The 11,352-nt window shown below is 34.9% G+C and overlaps 1 protein-coding gene across 1 annotated transcript; it reads left to right on the forward strand.

The window, feature by feature from the left end:
• Window positions 1-6,721: 6,721 nt before the first annotated feature.
• Window positions 6,722-10,687, forward strand: LOC128638516 (gamma-crystallin 1-like). Its single transcript, XM_053690517.1, has 3 exons — window positions 6,722-6,730; window positions 8,998-9,240; window positions 10,412-10,687. The coding sequence occupies exons 1-3, from the start codon at window positions 6,722-6,724 to the stop codon at window positions 10,685-10,687; spliced, it is 528 nt and encodes a 175-aa protein (XP_053546492.1).
• The last annotated feature ends 665 nt before the right edge of the window (window positions 10,688-11,352 follow it).

An 11,352-nucleotide genomic window follows, 5' to 3' on the forward strand; every position in this document is an offset into this window, starting at 1 on the left:
AGGAAGAGCTATGATAACTTAGAATTGTATACTCAATGCATAAAACTACAAAAACGTCATATACCATAAGTCTGGGTACATGACTTTTATAAGGAAAGTTATTTTTATGTATCATATTTTTTTAAACAAAAAAATAGGAAAATAAAGGGCCAGATTACAAATGGCACGTTAAAAGTTATGTGCAAGCGAAAAGGGGTTTATTGCTGGTGTTTGCATGTGTCGGGTGTAGCGCTCATAATATAACTTGAAAATAAACGCAAATGCGTGAGCACAATTGATTTACGCTTGAATGATTACCTCATTTGCAGAGCTCTGGTTAACTATGTTGCGAAACAAAAAAATAAAAAGTATTTTACAAAGTACAGTTACATCCATAATAACACTAACATAAAATATTTATTGATATATTGCTCAAAAAAGTTATAAGAGCTCAAAGATATGAGGTCTCAGGTGTTAGAAAAAAAAAAGCAGCCAACGGTTTTTACCTTTGTATTTATATATGTGTTTATATGTGTGTACATCTGTATTAATATAATTATATGTGTATATATGTATTTTCAGACATACATACAAATATAAACACATAAATACATATGTACACATATATAGACATATATAAGTGCATTGGAGCCTTTTGGAGATAAGTCAAGAAAAACAGATGTAAATACATATTTATGCAATATTCATTTTAATAAAGTGTTATACTGTGTATTTATTGTAAATATTTCACATTCCAATGGGTTTTTTTTAAATAGATATTCCTATATATATCTGTATATATCTATACCTATATGTAATTATTTATATATATATATATATATATATATCAGTAATGAAAGGTGCACTGACTTTAGTTGCATTGATTGCATTGAGTTCATGCTGTGGGGCCTGTATTTTTAATATAGCAAATCTAAAATGTTAGTTTTTAATTTTACATAAGAGCAAATACCCTACTGCAAAACTTAGACGTAATGCAGTTACTGTTAGGTTAAACAATTTTGAATCATAAAACATTTAAGTTATATTGCACTGGGGTGTACTCACTTCTGTTGTATACTGTATGTAGAAATATGTATTTATGAATAAATAGAACATATTCTGCTATGTGAAGAACATTGTAATGTGAAAATATTCATATTTTCATGTCAGGTTAGTGTACTTGAGAATATGGGGCATATTTATCAAGCTTCGAATGATGCCCTGTGTTTCTGGCGAGCAGTTATGAAGCAGCGGTTACAAAGACCGCTGCTCCATAACCTGTCCGCTTGCTCTGAGCAGGCGGACAGACATCGCCGGAAATCAACCCGATCGAGTACGATTGGGTTGATTGACACCCCCCTGCTGGTGGCCTATTGGCCGCTAGTCTGCAGGGGGCGGCATTGCACCAGCAGCTCTTTTGAGCTGCTGGGGCAATGCTGAATACGGCAAACGTATTGCTCGCCGTATTCAGCGAGGTCTGTCGGACTTGATCCGCACTGTCGGATTAGGTCTGACAGACCTTGATAAATATGGGCCTATGTGATCTGTTTTTCGCGTGAGTAGAGTTTTTTTTCACTTTTTTTGCTCCATTGATTTCTATGGGGGAATACGTTAACGCAATTGCAGTATTCTAAGTTTGGCTTTTTGCGCACATTGGGTTAGCACGTGAGCGAAAACTTTCAACTTGCAAAATAGGGGGGACACTTACAATAATATTAAGTACTCACTCAAGCAAAAAAATTAGGAGGTTTCCTGGTTAAAGTGACAAGAATTCTCAAAATTGAAGTGTGCATGGGTATGTTTGAATTTACTCCCCCTAGAAAAAGCTTGTACAATGCTGTTAATGCCCCATGCAAATGGATGGATTGGCCTTCCAGGGCACCAGGAGATCTCCCGGTGGGCTGCAGCAGCTGGGGCTGACCAGCTACAATTTAAGGGGTGGTGCTGCTGATGAGGAGATGTAGCTGTATCATCTCTTTTCTCCTCTGAGCTATACATATTTTGTGTGTTCGCATTGCATGGAAGCTTTGCGCTCTTAAGAGCACGCTTCCATAGGCTCCAATAGAAGCCTCATTTGCATGCCGATAATCACGGCAGAGAACCTAGCACACCGAAGAGATATATTAAAAGTGATAACACAGTCCCCATAGACCACAATGTAACATCCCACAGCCACACTTTAAAGTGAATGTACATTTGAATGAATAAGTGCCCGTTTTTTTAAAAATACTATTAAAAACAGGGGCAATTCTTATTCATTAAAATTTACATTGAAGCGTTTTTTTTAAAAAAACTTACCTTTTTCTTTAGGAAAACCAGACTGGTGATCCTCCACCTGCTTCTCCTGCTGTAATTAGCGTATCGATGATGAAACCGGCTTCCTCCAATCGTTGCATGGCCTCACAAGCTGGATACCTTGAAGTGCTTGCAACAATTGTAGGAAGCCAGTATTGTCACTGCGGTGCTAAGTACAGAGGAGCTGCGGGCGGAGGATCGCCGGTCTGGTTTTCCTAAAGAAAAAGGTAAGTATTTTAAAAAAACTTTTCAATGTAAATTTAAATGAAGACTGCCCCTGTTTTTAAAAGTAATTTTTAAAACTGGGCACTTGAAAAAAAAAAAAAATGCTGCTATATTTTATAATAAAAAAAGTAGCAAGATTTTTTATTTTGGGGCAACTGGGGACATTTCCCCCCATGATTCTATTTCATATAAATTATTATTGATCACCTGATAGCACTTCTCCCCATCATAGGGCCAGATTATGAGTGGGTTCGCTATTTAGCGATTTTGCTAGAGTGGTAATTGCGCTAGAAGTAAACTGAGTGCGTCAGCTTACGCTGGTATTACGAGTTGAAAGTGAAAAGTTATTGCTCTTGCGCTAACCCAATGCATGCAAAATGCTGCACGTGTGATAACCTATTCCTCCATAGAAGCAAATGGAGCAAAAAAAGGTTGAAAAAAACCAACACATAACTCTTGCGCAAAACTGATTGCATATACTCATGTGTGCTAACCAACATTAAAATATGAATATTTCACATTCCAATGTTTTTCATATAGCATAATATGTCCTATTTATTCATAAATATTTATTCATAAATACATATTTATATATACATCTGATAAAAATTTTGGTACAATATATATCTATACCAATATATATAGATGATTATATATAGTAGATATATACAGATATATAAAGGAATATCTATTTATAAATACTTAGAACATATTCTGCTATGTGCAGAATATGGGAATGTGAAATATTTACAGTAAATACACAGTATAACAATGTATTAAATATGAATATTGCATAAATATGCTTTTTCATGTTTTCATCTACTTAACTGCATAGGGCTCCAATGCACTTATACATATGTCTATAAATGTATACATATGTATTATGTGTTTATATATGTATATATGTTTGTAAATACATATATAACATATAAAAACATAAATACATATGTACACACATATCAAGACAATTATATATAGATACATATACATCTTTAGAGATGTATATGTATGTATCTCAAAGTTAGAAGTCCTTACCTGCTTTTTTTCTGATAACTCATATCTCATATCATATTGTGCAATATGTTTTAGAAATATTTTTTATTAGATGGTGTAACTATACTTTTTATGTATTTTTGATGTGTTTTGTGAGACTTTTTTTGTTTTGAGACACAGTTAACCACAGCTCTAAAGATGCAGTAACCCAATGAATGTTAATCTTGATTTCTCTCAGTGATAACCTGCCTCTTAGGGGGACAAGTTCTGCCTTGATAAAAACTTCTCCTTTTATCATTTAAGAGTTCCTTGCCCCTCTAGGTCAAACAGTGAAGATATAGGATATATGTTAGAGCCAATCCCTGCCAGTAAAACCTAAAAACTAACCAGTAAAAACCCCAGGCTAGTGATCGCAGGGGCATGTGACACATAATGGGACACCCAAGTGAAATTGCAAGTAACTGGAAAAGTTTGTTTGTGAGCGGCATCTGACCATGGAATAGGTTGTTATTATTATTATAATTTATTTGTATAGCGCTTCAAATTTCCATAGTGCTCGGTACAGAGATAGGGGTATAAAATGAAAATGATTTGTGATTAAATACAAAACATAACAGACTAAACAAAACTAGTACAGAAGGAGGAGGGCCCAGCTCCAAAAAGCTTTTAGTCTTCAGAAGAGCTCACAGTCTACAGGAAGAGTTTACAGTCTATAGGAATATTTTACAATCTACAGGAAGAGTTTACAATCTATAGGAAGAGTTTACAGTCTACAGGAAGAGTTTACAGTCTACAGGAAGAGCTTACAGTCTAAAGGACAAGTTTACAGTCTACAGTAAGAGCTTACAGTCTACAGTAAGAGTTTACAGTGTACAGTAAGAGCTTACAGTCTACAGAAAGAGTTTACAGTCTACAGTAAGAGTTTACAGACTACAGTAAGAGCTTACAATCTACAGTAAGAGCTTACAGTCTACAGTAAGAGCTTACAGTCTATAGGAATATTTTACAGTCTACATGAAGAGTTTACAATCTATAGAAAGACAGTCTACAGGAAGAGTTTACAGTGTACAGTAAGAGCTTACAGTCTACATAAAGAGCTTACAGTCTACAGTAAGAGTTTACAGACTACAGTAAGAGCTTACTATCTATAGGAAGAGCTTACAATCTACAGGAAGTGTTTAAAGTCTACAGGAAGAGCTTTCTGACTACAGGAAGAGGTTACAGTCTACATAAGAGCTTACAGTCTACAGGAAGGGTTTACAGGCTACAGTAAAAGAATCTATAGGACGAGCTTACAGTCTAAAGGACAAGTTTACAGTCTACAGGAAGAGCTTACAGTCTAAAGGACAAGTTTACAGTCTACAGGAAGAGCTTACAGTCTAAAGGGTAAGTTAGCAGTCTACATTAAGAGCTTGCAGTCTACAGGAATAGTTTACAGTGTACAGTAAGAGCTTACAGTCTACAGAAAGAGTTTACAGACTACAGTAATAGCTTACAGACTACAGTAAGAGCTTACAATCTACAGTAAGAGCTTACAGTCTACAGTAAGAGCTTACAGTCTACAGGAAGAGTTTACAGTCTATAGGAATATTTTACAGTCTACAGGAAGAGTTTACAATCTATAGGAAGAGCTTCCATTCTACAGGAAGAGTTTACAGTCAACGGAAAGGGCTTACAGTCTATAGGAAAGGTTTACAGTCTATAGTAAGAGCTTACAGTCTACAGAAATAGTTTACAGTGTACAGTAAGAGTTTACAGTCTACAGTAAGAGTTTACAGACTACAGTAAGAGCTTACAATCTATAGGAAGAGCTTACAATATACAGGAAGAGTTTACAGTCTACAGGAAGAGCTTACTGTCTACAGGAAGAGTTAACAGACTACAGTAATAGCTTACAATCTATAGGAAGAGCTTACATTCTAAAGGACAAGTTTACAGTCTACAGTAAGAGCTTACAGTCTACAGGAAGAGTTTACAGTGTACAGTAAGAGCTTACAGTATACAGGAAGAGTTTACAGTGTACAGGAAGAGCTTACAGTCTACAGGAAGAGTTTACAGTGTAAAGTAAGAGCTTACAGTCTACAGTAAGAGCTTACAGTTTTTAGGAAGAGCTTACAGTCTACAGTAAGAGTTTACAGACTACAGTAAGAGCTTGCAATCTATAGGAAGAGCTTACAATGTACAGGAAGAGTTTACAGTCTACAAAAGAGCTTACAGTCTACAGGAAGAGTTTACAGTCTACAGAAGAGCTTACAGTCTACAGGATTATGCTTTGGCAGGTAAAGGTGGCTCCTACATCTCTTTTGATGAATGCGTGCACCAACATAAAAACTAAAAGTTTTATTTAGGATAGGAATATAAATAAAAAAATAATTGAATACACTTTAGTTATGTGCAAGCTATAATACAATAATAAAATGCTCTAACATATTTGAGCATTTTATTTTGGCTCTTGTGTGTCACTTTAAAAATCCTTTAGATTCAGTAAGAAAACAAAACAAAACAAAAAAATCCTTTAATACTGTTACCTCTGTATACAGCATCTTCACATACCATTGGTTACTGATGGTTCTATTTGTTGAAATATATTTGCAGTAATTGTGCATTTAGCTCTTGCACAATGATTTAGCAGTGTTTTTTTATAATAGCAGCTACTTATAAAAAGTCCCAAGTATCAAGGACAAACATAATCTAATCAAACATCCAATGATTAGATTTGATTTTTCTTTATTTGCAAAAAGGAGTTTATTTTTACAAAGGCTCATTAGTATATATTTTAAGCAGCTCTGTGTATGAATTATTGATAAAAATGAAACTCCCTTCAGCTGATTATTAACAAAAGTTGTTTATTTTAAAGTAACTGCTTTGCTTTTATTATGATCAAAACGGCATTTTCTTTCTATGCTGTAACCATTAAAACAGCTGAAACAAACAAAATAAAGGCTGAAGATAAGCATAGGTTTATCTACAGCAAGAAAACAATAAAAGTACGTTAGTACAGGGTCATTCTCTTTGTTATGTTTCATGCACTGAATACAGAAAAGAAGCTACTCAGCAAAAGTCTAACGACCACTCAAAGAGCTGTCTATACAGTCTGTTTACTGAACCATACATGGCTCATTATCATGTCAATTCTGTAGGTTTAACACTAATAAGAACAGGACTATATAAAGCGAGATGTATTTCTATTTAATTGCACTTTGGTTTAATATCTCAACAACAGAGCATCATGGGGAAGGTAAGGACAAATACAATTCTAATTGTTTTACATGTACTATTCTTTTTAATATTTCATTTTCTTTCTTTTTTTATGGCAAATAGATTCTCCATTTTGTGGAGGCCACATTTCCCATACACAAAGAGATATGGAAGAAAATATTTTTAAACAAAAAATGTACAATTCTAATTTTTTTGACCAATAGATGTATATTGTTAATAGCAGCTTAAATAGTCATTAGTGCAATGATGAATACTGCACGATTTACATGAGGAATAAAGTGATGTAAAGTGGCTAGAGTACATTTTAATGTTGACACTTTAATATGGACTGGGATTAGGGCCGTTTGTTTTCTGGAATTAAATAATCATTGATTACTGCCCTCACTCAGAATGAATGGTTCATTGGGGCCTATTTATTAAAGGTCTTGCGGACTTGATCCGACAGTGCGGATGAGGTCCGCAAGACCTCGCTGAATGCAGAGAGCAATCCGTTCGAAGCTTGATAAATGGGCCCCATTGTTCTTATGTCTCACTAAAGCTTAGTAAAGTTTTCAGCAAACAGTTCTGACTACCATTTAAAAAAAAAAATGAAAATATTTAAAATCTTACAATGTATTTTGTTGAAATCAGGGTATGTTTTAGATACAGTTTGCTGTGGATTTAAAATGAAATTTTCCAATATATTTATGAGAGGATATAAAGATGTGAGATCAGAAATCTAGTGCACAAGTGTTAATGAGACAATAAAGTTCAAAACAGGCTTTAGATAAAGTATGCCACTGTTTCCTGTTATCAAATTTGCTTTGTTCTCTAAGTATTCTTTGGTGTTTTTAGCACTCTATGGCATCAGTGCTTGCAATAATATTTGTAGCAATGTTACACTATATATTATTTTAAACACTGCTGCCATAGTGCTGAAGACATGTACAGTATATGCCTGAGTTCCTATGAGCCTACCTACCTAAATACCTACCTAGGTTTACTCTTTAACAAAAATAACAAGATAATGAAGCACATTTAATAATATAATTACATTTGGATTTGGTTTAATTCTCTATTTATACTATGAAAAAATAAATGTAACTACTTTTCTTTTATTAATGCTACTTTCTTAAAGAAACAATAAAATAGGCCTGCTTTTGACAACAGCTAATGTGCACTGGTATTACAAGTTCACAGCACTCGTGGTTGCATTGCTGCGAAGCATTGCGCTCGCAAGAGCACGCTTCCATAGGATCCTATGGGAGCCTTGTTCTGATGCCGTATATACACATATTAACACATAAATATATATGTACATAAGCATATACATATATATTTACAGGAAACACACAGTTCCCATAGACTGCAATGTAAAGGCACTGTTCAGTGCTGGGTGTTTTTCTAACACCCCACTCCCACCAACTTTAGCCTAACTAACTGCCTAGTGCATTAATTTTATTAAAACATAAATATGCTGCTATCTTTATTTTTTTAATAAATTACACTACATGGTATTTTGGGGGCATTTGGGGCACATTTATAAAATTAATCAGAGAACGGATCTCTGGTTAATTTTATAAGCGCTAATTGCTAATGCGAGCTCGCGGTAGCAATTACCAGCCACTTGTAATGTCTAATAATTGCTTGTAATTAGCCTGTTTGCGGTCACGCGATAATTTAGCATTTCACCAAATGTGTTCTAGCTCCCAGTAGTGCATTGCTGCTCTTTAAGCAAAAGATAACAAGAGACAGCATTTTATTTATAACATAAGTAAGATAGAACGTTGATTAAATTGTATGTTCTATCTGGATCATGAAAGAAAAAATTGAGTTTCAATTCCTTTTAACAATGCACGTCCCCTGTCCAAACTCACCCGGTGCAAAAAAAGCATAATATTTATTTTTACACTCACCCAGCTCTCCCATTTATTTTAATGCCTGTAATTTCTGTATTAGTTTAAAGAAACATAGAGCTATAATTTTGTCTTTGTATTGTCTGTGTATTGTAGGAGGCAACATAGGGGATATCACACCCACCTGATATTGTTCTGTTTATATATTTAAGTCAGGTGATCACTGTGACTATGTTTTTTATATTATATTAAAAACTTGAATAAACATTGCAGTTTCATATTATAAACCTTTTTAAGGTTTCTGCTGAGAAAAATATTTTTAAATCAATGGTTATTATTTAAGACTTTTACCATTATAATGAGCTTGAAATTATAAGTGGGCTCACATTAATATTATTATAAAATTCTGACTAAACTTATATTAATTTTGTGTTAAAACCTTTCATGGCAGATCGTCTTCTATGAGGACAGAAACTTCCAGGGCCGCTCATATGAGTGCAGCTCAGATTGCTCTGAACTGAACTCCTACTTCAGCCGTTGTAACTCCATCCGAGTGGAGAATGGACACTGGATGCTGTATGAGCACCCTAACTACAGGGGTAACCAGTACTACCTGAAAAGGGGAGAGTACCCAGACTTCTCTCACTGGACAAGTAACAACGACTCTATTAGATCCTGTCGCATTATTCCACAAGTAAGCTTATGCCAGGCATGGGGTAAAATTTGCATTTTTATTTATTATAAGATTATGTTTTTAAACTATTGCTGTTATCAGTTTACATAATATACTGCATGTTCATTGATATGGTGCAAAGATATACCTGTTTATTACATAGATTAACTTAGATTTGTTAACTATCCTATTATGAATATCATGATAATCTAGTCACTTCCTTTATGTCTCAAAATCTAACTAGCATAAAGTCTGAAGTGAAATACAGATGGGCAGTTATATTTGTCCATGTGTGTGTAATAACACTGTTTCTGTTTAATTAATAGCTTATATTAACCATTTATCTTCAATAATTAACTGACATTAGCATCAGGGAGAAACATAACATATAGATATAAGTAAATAAAAACAAACCAAGCAGCATACAGGCAAGAAGTTTACATTGAGGTTAGGAAGAGACGTAAGTGTAAAGTCCAAATTTTTTTCTGAAGGGACATTCTAAGCATAAATGCATTACAATTTTGAACAGAAGCATTTCTGCAATACATTTGTATTAGCAAAAATGCTTCCAGTAAATGGCATGACAGTTTTAACCTTTTAACGCTGTTATGTCGTTCTATTCTGTCATAATTACACTGGGCTTTAAAGCCGTTATGATGGAATAAAACGTCATAGCCAACGGCTGTCCTGAAGCCTTCTGTGCTTGTCAGATTTGATCATGGTATGGAGTGCATTCCTAGGGTTATAGGGACGCCCCCCAGACCCGATCCAATAATTGAAATATCGCGATCGTGTGCACGATCGTGTGATTTCAATTTGTCTACATCGGAACAGTTGTTCCGGTGTAGACACTTTTACCCCAACAGGAAAGGGTTAATAAAGCTTTTATTGTTCATGATGAATGCGGAACATGCATTTGTATGGGCTGTGCACCCACAATCAGACACTGTACCTGGTGGCTTTGTATATTGCATCTGTGATGACACAAATTTAATGTAAAACAAATTTTAATGTATTAGAAATTTAAATGTAGTCATGTGCAGTTCTTGTTTGAGTAGAATGTTTACATGTTGCTAAACTGATTGCAGGCCAAGTGGTCTAAGATACAAATGTGTAACTAAGTTAAAATATTATCTAATTTCAAAACTAAATAATGATAAACAAATTCGCTTTCTCTTTATAACATTTACAGCACCGTGGAACTTTTAGGATTAAGATCTACGAGAAGGAAGAATTCAATGGTGTCATGCAGGAGTTTACTGAAGATTGTCCTCATGTACATGAAGAGTTCAGGTATCATGATATACAGTCCTGCAATGTCCTGGAAGGACACTGGATTTTCTATGAAGAACTCAACTACAGGGGGCGCCAGTACTACCTGAGACCTGGAGAGTACAGGAGATACTCTGAGTGGGGGGCCTCAAACTCAAGAGTTGGCTCTCTCAGACGTGTCCAAGAATTCTATTAAATGATTTACTATCAGTTTGGCTATTTGATAATTAATAAAAATAAGAAAGCATTGAGATGTGATGTTGCTTTTCTTTTGCTGACAGTCATTAAGGATAATCTCACTATCCCAAGCTACACCTTTTGTATATATTTCTTGTCATTTATCATTACACCAAATAAAATATAATCTTATGTCAGACCAGCACTGTTATCAGCGTAACAAGGAACCACCATGAGCTACTGTCAAGCTCACATCCAATATGAATAATAGCAAAAGGTAGTCCCATAGCATATAACAATCCTTTTATTTCTTCAACATGGGGATTCAGAGACAAAACACAATGTTTCAGGGGTGTTCCCCTTAACCCCTTAAGGACCAGCGACGTACCCTGTATGTCACTGGCCTTTTTTTGGGACTTGATTGTTTTATAGCTCGGTCTTTTACCACCAGCGCTGAGACTGCTCTATTCCACAAAGCCTGCTGGAGGGAGTGCATTAATAGCGTGTTCTTGCTAGACTAATGCTATTATGTCCTGAAAAAACCCTTAACGACCAGTGACATACAGGGTACATTGTGGTCATTAAGGGGTTAATCACGGGATACTAATTACACATCCCCTGCCATTTTTTTTTAGCCCAAATCAATAAAACAATTTAAATCGTAGCTTAACATGTTTTCTCATA

Source organism: Bombina bombina, chromosome 1, assembly GCF_027579735.1.
Source record: "Bombina bombina isolate aBomBom1 chromosome 1, aBomBom1.pri, whole genome shotgun sequence".
NCBI lineage: Eukaryota > Metazoa > Chordata > Amphibia > Anura > Bombinatoridae > Bombina > Bombina bombina.